Source organism: Oncorhynchus nerka, linkage group LG23 (genome assembly GCF_034236695.1).
Source record: "Oncorhynchus nerka isolate Pitt River linkage group LG23, Oner_Uvic_2.0, whole genome shotgun sequence".
Taxonomy (NCBI): Eukaryota; Metazoa; Chordata; class Actinopteri; order Salmoniformes; family Salmonidae; genus Oncorhynchus; species Oncorhynchus nerka.
Genome location: NC_088418.1, coordinates 16,944,440 through 16,958,635, shown reverse-complemented (window position 1 = coordinate 16,958,635; position 14,196 = coordinate 16,944,440). Strand labels below are relative to the sequence as shown.

Here is a 14,196-nt window from a genome sequence, read left to right as displayed (position 1 = left end):
AGAGCACGTGGTGTGGAGACGGATTCTCGCCACGCCACCTGGTAGGAGCGACCTGTCAGGTAGGACGCAATCCAAGCGTGGGCCGCGCCGGAGATGCCCAACTCGGAGAGGGTGGAGAGGAGGATCTGATGGTTCACAGTATCGAAGGCAGCCGATAGGTCTAGAAGGATGAGAGCAGAGGAGAGAGAGTTAGCTTTAGCAGTGCGGAGCGCCTCCGTGATACAGAGAAGAGCAGTCTCAGTTGAATGACTAGTCTTGAAACCTGACTGATTTGGATCAAGAAGGTCATTCTGAGAGAGATAGCGGGAGAGCTGGCCAAGGACGGCACGTTCAAGAGTTTTGGAGAGAAAAGAAAGAAGGGATACTGGTCTGTAGTTGTTGACATCGGAGGGATCGAGTGTAGGTTTTTTCAGAAGGGGTGCAACTCTCGCTCTCTTGAAGACGGAAGGGACATAGCCAGCGGTCAGGGATGAGTTGATGAGCGGGGTGAGGTAAGGGAGAAGGTCTCCGGAAATGGTCTGGAGAAGAGAGGAGGGGATAGGGTCAAGCGGGCAGGTTGTTGGGCGGCCGGCCGTCACAAGACGCGAGATTTCATCTGGAGAGAGAGGGGAGAAAGAGGTCAGAGCACAGGGTAGGGCAGTGTGAGCAGAACCAGCGGTGTCGTTTGACTTAGCAAACGAGGATCGGATGTCGTCGACCTTCTTTTCAAAATGGTTGACGAAGTCATCTGCAGAGAGGGAGGAGGGGGAGGAGGATTCAGGAGGGAGGAGAAGGTTGCAAAGAGCTTCCTAGGGTTAGAGGCAGATGCTTGGAATTTAGAGTGGTAGAAAGTGGCTTTAGCAGCAGAGAGAGAAGAGGAAAATGTAGAGAGGAGGGAGTGAAAGGATGTCAGGTCCGCAGGGAGGCGAGTTTTCCTCCATTTCCGCTCGGCTGCCCGGAGCCCTGTTCTGTGAGCTCGCAATGAGTCGTCGAGCCACGGAGCGGGAGGGGAGGACCGAGCCGGCCTGGAGGATAGGGGACATAGAGAGTCAAAGGATGCAGAAAGGGAGGAGAGGAGGGTTGAGGAGGCAGAATCAGGAGATAGGTTTGAGCAGAGGGAAGAGATGATAGGATGGAAGAGGAGAGAGTAGCGGGGGAGAGAGAGCGAAGGTTGGGACGGCGCGATACCATCCGAGTAGGGGCAGTGTGGGAAGTGTTGGATGAGAGCGAGAGGAAAAGGATACAAGGTAGTGGTCGGAGACTTGGAGGGAGTTGCAATGAGGTTAGTGGAAGAACAGCATCTAGTAAAGATGAGGTCGAGCGTATTTCCTGCCTTGTGAGTAGGGGGGGAAGGTGAGAGGGTGAGGTCAAAAGAGGAGAGGAGTGGAAAGAAGGAGGCAGAGAGGAATGAGTCAAAGGTAGACGTGGGGAGGTTAAAGTCGCCCAGAACTGTGAGAGGTGAGCCGTCCTCAGGAAAGGAGCTTATCAAGGCATCAAGCTCATTGATGAACTCTCCGAGGGAACCTGGAGGGCGATAAATGATAAGGATGTTAAGCTTGAAAGGGCTGGTAACTGTGACAGCATGGAATTCAAAGGAGGCGATAGACAGATGGGTAAGGGGAGAAAGAGAGAATGACCACTTGGGAGAGATGAGGATCCCGGTGCCACCACCCCGCTGACCAGAAGCTCTCTGGGTGTGCGAGAACACGTGGGCAGACGAAGAGAGAGCAGTAGGAGTAGCAGTGTTGTCTGTGGTGATCCATGTTTCCGTCAGTGCCAAGAAGTCGAGGGACTGGAGGGAGGCATAGGCTGAGATGAACTCTGCCTCAAATTCTGTAGGGAATGAGTCAACGGCTCAGCCACGAAATGGTAGGCCACACAAGCTCACAGAACGTGACTGCTGAAGTGCGTAGCGTGTGAAAACCGTCTGTCCTCGGTGCAACATTCACTACTGTGTTTCAAACAGCCTTTGGAAGAAACGTCAGCAACATAACTGTTCGTCGGGAGCTTCATGAAATGGGTTTCCATGGCCGAGCAGCTGTACACAAGCCTAAGATCACCATGTGCAATGCCAAGCGTCGGCTGGAGTGGTGTAAATCTCGCCGCCATTTGACTCTGGAGCAGGGGAAACGCACTCTGGAGTGATGAATCACGCTTCACCATCTGGCAGTCCGATGGCCAAACCTGTGTTTGGCGGATGCCAGGATAACGCTACCTGCCCGGATGCATAGTGCCAACTAAAGTTTGGTGGAGGAGGAATAATGGTCTGGGGCTGGATTTCATGGTTCAGGCTAGGCCCCTTAGTTCCAGTGACGGGGAATCTTAACGCTACAGCATATAATGATAGTCTTGACGTTTCTGTGCTTCCAACTGTTTGGCAACAGTTTGGGCCAGGCCCTTTCCTGTTTAAGCATGACAATGTCCCTGTGCACAAAGTGAGGTCTGTACAGAAATGATTTGTCAATCAGTGTGGAAAAACTTGACTGGCATGCACCTTGCCCTGTCCTCATCCCCATCGAACACCTTTGGGATGAATTGGAACGCAGACCGCAAGCCAGGCCTAATTGCCCAACATCCATGCCCAACCTCACTAATGCTCTTGTGGCTGAATGGAATCATAGTGGAAAGCCTTCCCAGAAGGGTGGATGCTGTTGTAGCAACAAAGGGGGGACCAACTCCATATTAATGGCCATGACTTTGGAATGAGATGTTCGATGAGCAAGTATCCACTTACACTACATGACCAAAAGTATGTTTTAGATTCCCAGGAATGAGAAATGGCAGTGTCACTACTTATGCAGCAGGCATTTCAAAATAAAATGTAAAAAGTCAGACATTCACATGTGACACTTGGGGAAGACTCATTCCCTACAGAATTTGAGGTATGGAATTACACATTCACTACAAAGGGTTTTTTGTTGAGGAGTTATCCTCAGCATATCTATGTAATTAAACACATTCATTTATTTGTACCATTTTTATATCTGGCAATTCCGCTTGCTTCCACGAGCCCAACCCCAAAGACAGTTTGCTGTGTAAACATCCAGTAAAATAGATCTACATCACTGTAGATTCAGTCATAATGCAAACACAGTTTGCAGACTGTTCTTTAAAAAAAAATGGCATGTTGCTTTGTAAAAAGGGGAACCATGACTATGCTAGAATGAGTCCTAGTAAGAGTTCAGAGGCACTCATTCGCAGCCTGGATCATGACTCGTAAGACCCTATACTTGACCTACAAGACCATATTCCAAGGCCATAATGAATGCATTTAGTGTCTTATGTATTATTCCGTTTGCAAACATCTGTGGTGCCTATAACGTTACATAATCTACCTGTGATTGTTGTTCATTAGAATGTGTACCTATCAACAGGTTAGCTAGGAGCTAATGTCTTATCTCTGAGTAATTAATTTCCCTACAATTTTCACAAGAAAAAACTCACTGCACCACATAACATTAGCCTACTTCAACACTGTCCTCCATATCAATCAGGCTAGCTAGCCAGATGGTTGAATGTGACTCTTTTTTTACCCAGGTTTTTTTTTGTGTGATTTAAAAAATCTATAAAATTATGATTTCTAATAAGGTACACAAAACAGGTGCACATAGACAGAGAACCAAGTGACAACCTAACCCAAGCTAATGTTATCTACGTCTCACCTAGCTAAGTTAACGTTGGCTAGCTAACGTAAACTCGTACATCGCCTTGGTCTGTACAATTGCCCTTATTTTAGCGCCCCAAAAACGTAATACTTCCAGATCAACTGTAATGTCAATACCATTGTAAAGCACAATTTCTCCCCTTTCCAACAGAATCAATTACATGACCTAAACACTGCCCGTTTCTGCATAATTCAAGCAGGCAATGAGCCCCGTCTGGTCTTTTTAAAAATGGCGGGTGGCAAAGCGAAACTAATGCGTGATAGTGAGAAGGAGAGATGTCCGTGTGGGAAAATTGCTTTTTTTCACTCAATCTGTCCAATTTATCACCTTATCGCCTCTAAAATGTAAATAAAACACTATAAAGAGTTTATATAATGTGTCATTACATACCTATTTGAATCGGGTTTTTAGGGCGGTAATAAAGTGATCTTAGAAGTAAACGGTGTCTTTGAGAATGATGATCGCATACAAAGATGACGCAAAAAATGACTAGGTATCCCCCGTCACTGTCCATTTCTTGTTTTTAAAGGATGAGAGAAGTGCTACACCTGGTGGAGAGAGATTGTAAGACAGAAGTAGTTGCTTTATGCGTGCTGTACTGTACGTTAAGACATGCCACTCTAGATGTTAACTGAGGGTCCGTTTTTTCAACTTTTCTCCAATACTATAGAGCCATTACCATGTCGATCAACGCTTGAATAGAAACATAGTCCACACCCCTGATTTTAAAGTCAACACAGTAGCTACAGTCCCATTTAGTTTTCTTTGTAGCCTCATTTGAATGTCTGCGGTTGGGCACATTGGTACGGAACTGGGATCAGTGAAATGTAGGCTAAACTGACAACTGCGTGAAGAGCAGAAATTTCAACTAGCAAGCAAGTCGCAGCAAAGAAAAACGCGGGGGGGATTCTGGTAGGAGGAGATTTGATTTTTTTTCGGCACAACACCGGCAAATGAACACATTTTTATCTCGGGCAAATGTGTTAAATTATAGCCATAATCAACTCTATGCGTTCTCTCGAAAATAATGCAACTCTGTGGAAGGTGTGTTCCACGACGCGCTACTTTCCATAGAACGCATCGTTATGCCTCGATCACACCACCGACAGTGTTTATGCAGTTTTCTACACCCGAATTGTATTAATTTACAATGGAACGCTGCGTTTGACTTGCTGCATTGAAGCAGTGCGTTATGTGTGGTGCATATGTTGGATTTATCGAACGTGTGCGTCAAACTGTGTGAACACGGCTTGACAGAAATGGTAGCAGAAGGTGAATGAACTTTTGTTCCACACATATTCAGATGATGCTGTTACATTTGGCTCAGAACACAATCGGGTCTATCATTGTAATTGAGGGGTTAATTGATTATGGGCGGCACCTTAGCGCTCACTTTCTGTTACTGTCAGTTTTTATCAGAGCTATTGTGTGGGACGGCAGGGTAGCCTAGTGGTTAGAGTGTTGGACTTGTAACCGAAAGGTTGCAAGTTCAAATCCCCGAGCTGATTTATCGATCAAATCTATCGATTTGCCCCTGAACAGGCAGTTAACTAGGCCGTCATTGAAAATAAGAATTTGTTCTTAACTGACTTACCTAGTTAAATAAATACAAATCACAGATAACGTGTGACCATATGGGTGTCATCCCATCCACATAAAATAAGTGAGGCTTCTTTTCTTTTCTGATGTAATTTTCTGGAGAAATGGCACAATTATGACCTTTTTATTCATCTTTTGCTAATATAAACAACCATCCCCCTCCCTCAAAGACCGATTTGTAAACAGTGCCCCACCCTGTGAGCAAACTGTTGGAATGTTCGATGTTTCCCCATACCCGCGCTTCACATACGTTGCCTCAACTTGCTGTTGGTGAATTGCTTATGAGGAGTAGCTTAATGTCAAACCGGATTTGTTCATTCCGCGACACAGCAGCAACAAGGTAACACGTTTTGTTGTCAATTATGTAGTCTACACATTTTAAAAGAATACGACTCTCAACACGGAATTTGCTTTCTCCATTATACTGTATTGATACGGCAATAACAAAATGCTTACAAAGTCGTAGACGCGGTGTGTTTTATGAAATAACAGTTTTACTGAGCTGTGGGCTAATTCCTCACCTGAAAGCACTTTTCGCTGGCATTTGAACGGATAGTTGAGGCTTTGTTTCCTAAAATTAGCAGTCTCGTATCCTGAACGAGAGCGCGCTTGCTTGTGTCGAAATTCTGCGGTCCTGTGTGTGTGCAATATTATGTGTGTGTATGTATACAGTGTTGGGGAAAAAGTACCCTATTGTCATATTTGAGTAAAAGGAAAGCTACTTTACTTTTACTTGAGCCATGTTCCATTGAGTCACCCAGTAAAATACTACTTGAGTAAAAGTCTAAAATTATTTGGTTTTAAGGGTACTTAAGTATCAAAAGTAAAAGTTTGAAATTCCTTATATTAAGCGAACTACACGGAACTGTTGTTTTTATTTTTTATTTACGGATAGCCAGGGGCACGCTCCGACACTCAGGCATAATTTACAAATGACTCGTGTGTTTAGTGTGTCTGCCAGATCAAAGGCAGTGGGAATGACCTGGTATGTTCCCTTGATGTGTAGGAGTTGGACCATTTTCCTCTCCTGCTAAGCATTCCAAATGTAATGAGTACTTTTTGATGTCGGGAATAATGTATGGAGTAAAAAGTACATAATTTTCTTTATAAATGTAGTGAAGTAAAAAATATAAATAGTAAAGTACAGATGCCCCCAAAAACTACTTAAGTATGACTCTAAAGAAATTTGACTTGAGTACTTTACGTGTTTGCGCGTGTACGCTACCATTAAAACGTTTTTTTGAAAGAAAATCATTTTTTTTGTTCATTAAAATAACATCAATTGATCAGAAATAAAGTGCAGACATTGTTGCTGATTTTTTTTTTTTAAATGATAAGGATTATCAACATTGGCATACAGAGGTCCATTTATCAGCAATCATCACTCCTGTGTTCCAATGGCGTGATTATAATTTCAAAAGGCTAATTGATCATTGGAAAACCCTTTTGCAATTATGTTAGCTGAAAACTGTTGTTCTGATTTAAAAAAGCAATAAAACTGGCCTTAAGACTAGTTGAGTATTAGGAGAATCAGCATTTGTGGGTTCGATTACAGGCTCAAATTGGCCAGAAACAAAACTTGTGATTTTTTTAATGCACTCTACATTATGAATATTGGACTTTTACCATTTATAGATGGATCATTTTTTTATTCTACAATTAATACATCTGCTTTGTCATCACACGATTCAATAGATTACATACATTATATAATAGGCTTTCTAACACAAAGTTTGTCAAAGTAATGTGTGAATGCTTGTAAATGTGTTTTGAATTGTTTTAAGATTTTTTTCTCTCCCATTTTAGGACAAAATTGTCACAGCAAGTTCAATCCCAAACCTTGGTAGGATGGATTAACCTCTAGATTTGCCTGACTGGACACTCCAGGTGTCGGCAGCACCCAATGTCCTTTCTACATGATGAGTGTGACCTGAGGAGGACTCTGGGTTTGTTAGACCGAACCGCTAACACTTCTGGACTCTTCCACCCAAGTTTCTCCCGCCGTTTGCCACTCGTACGGCACGGGGACTGACATGAAGAAAGTGGCCCAGTGGTCAACGGAGGACGTACGCCAGTGGCTGACCAATGAGGGAATGCAGGAATACTCTGAGGCCTTCCTCCACCTGGACGGCCAGGGCCTCCTGCAGCTCTCCAAGGCGGACTTCCAGACGGCCCCTCTGGTCCTTGTCACCTCGGACAGAGGCAGACAGCTTTTGGACAAGTTGGAGACTCTCAGAATAGAGCACCACATTGAAGCACATAAAAATGGGCAGGCCAACGGACACTCCATCTTGACCGTCATCAATGAGGTAAATGGGAACAAGCCCAAGAGTAACGGTCTGATCAATGGGTTTCACAAGGAACGGGTTCAGATCCACATGCCTGAGATCAACCGCTCTCCGTTCCCTGAAGAGTGGGGGAAGACTGGCGTGGCTTGCATCTACGCCATGGTCTGCTTCGTCTGCACCACCATCATTATCTCTGTGGTCCACGAACGCGTGCCTCCCAAAGAGGCTACTCCGCCCCTGCCAGACAAGTTCTTTGACTTTTTTGACCGAGTAGACTGGGCTTTTTCCATATGCGAAATCAACGGCATGATACTGGTCGGCCTGTGGCTTCTACAGTTGACACTGTTAAAATATAGGTAAATGAACAAGATAAAAAGTTACAATCATTTGATAACGACTTGAATTCTAACATCCGGAACGTATTGAAGGATCCAGTCCATGTTAAAGTATGTTTTGCCATGTGCTGATTAAGCACTCCAGCAAGTCTTGATTCTGTATGTACTACTTTCTCGTCCTCAGGTCCATCGTTGGTCGACGTTTCTTCTTCATCGTTGGCACACTGTACCTATACAGGTGTATCACCATGTACATAACCACACTCCCTGTGCCAGGAATGCATTTCAAGTGCTCTCCTAAGGTACTTGCCACTTCTCCCTGGGCTGAGAAATATAGACTTTTTGTTGCATTATTTAATTATGCAAAAACATACAGGTAACTGCCAAAATAAAGAAAATGCCAACATAGTTTCTTAATGGGGCGTTGGGCCTCCACGAGCCAGAACAGCTTCAGTGCGCCTTGGCATATATCCTGCTAGTGTCTGGAACTCTATTGGATGGGTGCAACACCATTGGTCCACTAAATTCCATAATTTGTTATTTTTTGTTGTTGATGGTGGTGGAAAATGCTGTCTCAAGCCCCTCTCCAGAATCTCCCATAAGTGTTCAATTGGGTTGAGATGATGGCCATATGGTTTACATCGTTTTCATGCTCATCAAACCATTCAGTGACCACTCGTACCCAGTGGACCACATAGCTATGGTAGCAAAAACAAGGACCTGCCAAGCATGTTTATACATGACCCTAATCATGGGATGTTAATTGCTTTATTAACTCAGGAACCAGACTTGTGTGGACGCACCTGCTTTCAATATACTTTGTATCCCTCAATTACTCAAGTGTTTCCATTATTTTGGCAGTTACCTGTAGCATACTAAGTGAAATGACTGTGTAGTTAGTAGCTTGTCTTAACATGTCTGTGAACCTCAGAGGTCGATGTTGAAAGTGCTGAGTGAGAAGGCTCTGAGAATAGCATTTTTTATGTGGATGATGAGAAAACCAAAATTATTTTCCAGCTGTTGACCCCCTATGGTCCCAATTTTCCAATGCAGGCAGGATTTTAAAAGGCAGATTAAAAAAAAAAGAAAGAACTGGAGATGTTCTCACGGTAAATGACAACAGATGATTTTTGCCTCTTTGAAGGTTTCTTTTTTATTTGTGGCATGTTAGACATGTTTTTAAGGATAGTAGATGGCATTTGTCAATTTGATTTAGACCCATGTCATCAGCAGTTTCAGCCATGCTATAGTAAAAGCTGATATATTCCCTCACATTAAGTTGATGTGTTTTTTATCTGTAGCCAACATTTTATATGGTCTTAAGACTCAATGGCTGTGAACATTTATTTGACTGCGTATGACCACTTTGTTCACCTACTGTGACAACCACTTTTCTCAATGCTCCCTACTTTTAGCAGGTCTGTTCAGTCATGAAGCAGGGGTGTGGCGTTACAGTTCCTCTTGAGTGTTCCTGCCCTCACGTTAGTAGGAGGCATACAGTAGAGAACTAGTGAACAAGGCCAAGATCTGCATCCCCTCAGCACACCACAGGCCAGGATATCCCCTTAGAGGAAACCATTCGTTATCAGTCCAAATTTGCCGGCTCATCTATTTCTGACAATTCCACATTTCCTATTTAATCTAACTGAATTAACCAAATTAGTGATAGCTTTCCAACTGTTGAAAGCAGTTGGCTGTGGGCCAGCGTTTCTGACTGGAGGCCTTGTTCCAAGTTAGTCTGATCATGTATGATCAGCTTCTAACTGGCGAACAGGGTTAGTACTGTTCAAGCTCCTAATAGTAGGCTAACACATCCCCTTTCACAGACACACAGGTTGTTACTGTAAATCTGATTTGATGTTTTTATGCCTTTCTGGAGCACACTAACTTGACATACTTTTGTGGTGTTTTATTTTTTTTATTCTGTTGTAGCTGTTTGGTGACTGGGAGTCCCAAATGCGGCGAGTCATGAAGATGATTGCAGGAGGAGGCCTCACCATCACTGGCTCGCACCACATGTGTGGGGACTACCTTTACAGTGGCCACACAGTCATGCTGACACTCAGCTATCTCTTCATTAAAGAATGTAAGTAGGCTACACAACACTACGGCATAGTCTCTCTTAGTGAAGTCTGTGATGTTTATTTTTGGAGTGGAGGAGACAGTCTGTGGTAGACTGTACGAGCTGTTGGAGCTGATGCATGTTCTCTCAACAGGCATACATCTGATTGGTCACATTGACTGAAAGGTATTTTCTGTGTTTCTCGCAGACTCTCCAAAACGGTTCTGGTGGTACCATTTGATCTGCTGGTTGCTATGTGCTGTAGGCCTATTCTGCATTCTCTTGGCTCATGACCACTACTCCATAGATGTGGTGGTGGCTTACTTCATCACCACACGCCTATTCTGGTGGTACCACACCATGGCCAACCAGCAAGTAAGTCTATATTTGGTCACACTTACCAGTGGAATAACCAATGTAATTACCCTGTAATAGACTAGTATTACCTGCATGTTCAACGTGTATCAACAATTAAGGCATGGTGTTGTTCATGAACATTTAACTTGTTTCACAGGTGCTGAAGGAATCATCGCAGAGCAACTTTTTCTCAAGGGTGTGGTGGTACCGAATTTTCCAGTACCTGGAACAGAATGTCACAGGCATCGTCCCTCGGAACTACCAGATGCCGCTGTCATGGCCACCGACCCAATGGAGTCTAGTGAAGTACAGCCGTATTGACACACAGTGCCCGTGACAGCAGGGAGTGACCCCCCCCCCCAGGAGGACATGATGGTGGGTCTCTTAACAACACTCTTTAAAGTGCCCCATCTAATCACAAGAAGATGCCCTATCTGTCGAACTTTGATGCTGCTCCATCTCCCTTTAATGCTCTCCTGTAACACACTCCAGTCCAACTGGCTAGTACTGTGACAACCATCGTTTCAGCCAAAACATTTCACATTGGAAAACAATCATTCTATCCTCTCGAGGCTACTCTGAAAGTAATGGTTTCCAGTGGGTGGATCGCAAGCATTTCAAAAGTGGGTCCAGATCTATTTCAGCTCGCAACAGGAAATCTATAGTTAAAGGCTAATATCTCCCTCTGTAACCGGTTACTGAAATGTTATTAAATAAACATGTTTGTCACAGCGATTGGGCTGTTCCAAAAGTTTGGTGTTATCATGCTCAGATGTTTTACCAAGTTTTGGTTCAAAATAGCTTTGAGAACTGACCTGTCGTGAAGCAGGAGGCGTTTTTTGTAGTGACTTATATTTTTGTAGTTGTCTAAAATAAGCTTGGCCAAGGTGTAAACTATTTTCTAAGCATATAACAGGTTTATTATTCAAATTAATGCTTTAGATTTTTACAGTTAGGAGACTATAGCAAAAAGGAGAAAATAAATTAGTAACAATATTCCTCAGTGCCTTTCTTGTTGTGATTGTACAGTAAGTGTATCAGTGTCCTCATTAATGTTGACTTGAATGACCGTTTTTAAAGTGCTACATCAGTATTTACACTTTAACAGATAGGAGGGTGTTTAAATGAACCTGATGCTGATCACCGATTACAGCATAGACAGTTGAGCAATTACGACTCCATTACATTTTCTCCCTGTTTCTGAATGTAAAGAATCATGAAATTCTTTTAACCATGTTAGTGTCTTTCCAAGTCAGTCATGTTTGCTTAAAAAAAAAAGGACATTTCTTATTTTCCATTGATTTATTTATTACATCGATAATTTCTTGTGTTTTTGCTTGGGATATTGGATTCCCATGTTATTTCTTGCCTATTATGCCAAATAGCTGCATTGTTTGGGCTGTCCTTTGACCCAAAGATTAGGTCAGTGTGATGGAGAGGGAGGTTAAAAGCAAGGTTTTATTGAGTGGTCCTGACAATTTCTCAGCTTACTGATGATGACTGACCCAAATGCCCCTCTCCTCAATGTATATGTATACCTCAGAAGTGTCGTGTTAACCAACCAATGAGAAGAGCTGATTATGGTGTAACCATGGAAGAAATTAATCCAAAAGGAAATAAATAATATTTAGCACACCTTAATCTGCGATTCTTTTGTTTTATTTATGTACTGGAGAAGTGATCTTTCTCTACACAATTTGGTCATGACAGCTTTGCACAGTCTTGGTGTTCTCTCAACCAGCTTCGTGAGGTAGTCATTTCAAGTAACAGGTGTGCCTTGTTAAAAGTTAAATTGTGGAATTTCTTCCCTTATTAATGCGTTTGAGATAATCATTTGTGTTGTGACACGGTAGGGTTGGAATACAGAATATGGGCTAAATTCATATTATGGCAAGAAAAGCTCAAATAAGCAAAGCGAAACGAAAGTCCATTACTTTAAGACATGAAGGTCAGTCGATGCAGAACACTTCAAGAACTTTTAAAGTTTCAAGTGCAGTCGCAAAATCCATCAAGCGCTATGATAAACTGGCTCTCATGAGGACCACCACAGGAAAGGAAGACCCAGAGTTCCCTCTGCTGCAGAGGATAAGCTCTGCAGCAGAGTTCACTTCACCTCAGATTGCTGCCAAAATAAATGCTTCAGAGTTCAAGTAACCGACATATCTCAACATCAACTGTTCAGAGGAGACTGTGTGAATCAGGTTTTCATGGTTGAATTGCTGCAAAGAAACCACTATTAAAGGACACCAATGAGAAGAAGAGACTTGCTTGGGCCTAGAAACACGAGCAATGGACATTAGACCGACGGAAATCTGTCCTTTTGATCTGATGAGTCGAAATTTGAGATTTTTTGGGGTTCCAACTGCTGTGTCTTTGTGAGACGCAGAGTAGGTGAATGAAGGATCTCTGCATGTGTGGTTCCCACCATGAAGCATGGAGGAGGTGTGGGGGTGCTTTGCTGGTGACACTGTCAGTGATTTATTTAGAATTCCAGGCACACTTAACCAGCATGCCTACCACAGCATTCTGCAGCGTTACGCCATTCCATCGGGTTGCACTTAATCCCACTATCAGTTGTTTTTCAAAAGGACAATGACCAACACACTTCCAGGCTGTGTAATGGCTATTTGACTGAGTGGAGTGCTGCATCAGATGATCTGCCTCCACAATCACCTGACCTCAACCCAATTGAGATGGTTTGGGATGAGTTGGATCGCAGCGCAAAGGGAAAGCAGCCATCAAAGTGCTCAGCATATGTGGGAACTCCTTCAAGACTGTTGGAAAAGCATTCCAGGTAAAGCTGGTTGAGAAAATGCCAAAAGTGTGCAAAGCTGTCTTCAAGGCAAAGGGTGGCTACTTTGAAGAATCTAAACTATAAAATAAATGTTTTTTTTAAACAATTTTTGGTTACATGATTCCATATGTTTAATTTCATAGTTTTGATGTCTTCACTGTTTTATTCTACAATGTAAAACATAGTAAAAATAAAGAAAAACCCTTCAATGAGTAGGTGTGTCCAAACTTTTGACTCGTACTGTATATCTATGACCTTTGGAGTGAAAATGACTTCCAAGTGATATCTGAAAGTTGTGCAACTTAACAGCCACCATTGGACAAGACTGAGGTTTATTTTATGGTACTGCTGGTTTGTTTTTAATACAGGCTGTAAAACAATATCTGATCAAGTCATGTTGCCTTTGTTCCAGGACTGTACACTATAACCTAGTCAGTCTAAAATAATCCTGCAGCAACATGAAATGTGGATTATAATTAGACATTTTTGTTGAGGTTGATACAGTACATTTTTCGTGAGGGGAAAATCAAGTCTGAAATTTCAGTGGAAATGACAAACTTCTGAAGCTTTTTTAAACCTCATACGCTACAAGTTTTTCACTTCCTGCATTGGAAGTTCTCCTGCAACATGGTGATCAAATGTAAGATCCTTCACCTGTATGGGTAATGGTGTTTCCAACTCCATGTCCACCAACCATTATGCTCTGCAGTTCGTGTCTTCAGAAAGTATTCACACCCCTTGACTTATTCCCCATTTTGTTGTTTCAGCCTGAATTCAAAATGAATTAAATTAACCTCTCACCCACCTGCACATACAATACTGCCATAATGACATGTGAAAACATGTTTTTAGAAATGTTTGCATATTTATTGAAGATGAAATACAAAAATATCTCATTTACATACAGTACTGGTCAAAAGTTTTAGAACACCTACTCGTTCAAGGGTTTTTATTTAGACTTTTTTTCTACCTTGTAGAATAATAGTGAGGACATCAAAACTATGAAATAACACATGGAATCATGTAGGAACCAAAACTTCAAACCGATTCTTCAAATAGCCACCCTTTACCTTGATGACAGATTCACACACTCTTAGCGTTAGCTCAACCAGCTTCA

General features: G+C 42.7%; 1 protein-coding gene across 5 annotated transcripts in view; it reads left to right on the top strand.

Moving 5' to 3' along the window:
* LOC115106352 (phosphatidylcholine:ceramide cholinephosphotransferase 1-like) overlaps positions 1 to 11,926 on the top strand; it is a 39,942-nt gene extending 28,016 nt beyond the window's left edge. For 3 of the 5 annotated variants that reach the window (XM_029628994.2, XM_029628993.2, XM_029628995.2), the window contains exons 2-6: positions 7,050 to 7,887; positions 8,051 to 8,168; positions 9,799 to 9,952; positions 10,137 to 10,303; positions 10,443 to 11,926. In XM_029628994.2, coding sequence (XP_029484854.1) covers positions 7,277 to 7,887; positions 8,051 to 8,168; positions 9,799 to 9,952; positions 10,137 to 10,303; positions 10,443 to 10,622 — 1,230 coding nt within the window. In that variant the 5' untranslated portion in view covers positions 7,050 to 7,276 and the 3' untranslated portion in view covers positions 10,623 to 11,926. The other 2 variants (XM_029628992.2, XM_065007906.1) reach the window with 2 other exon arrangements.
* The last annotated feature ends 2,270 nt before the right edge of the window (positions 11,927 to 14,196 follow it).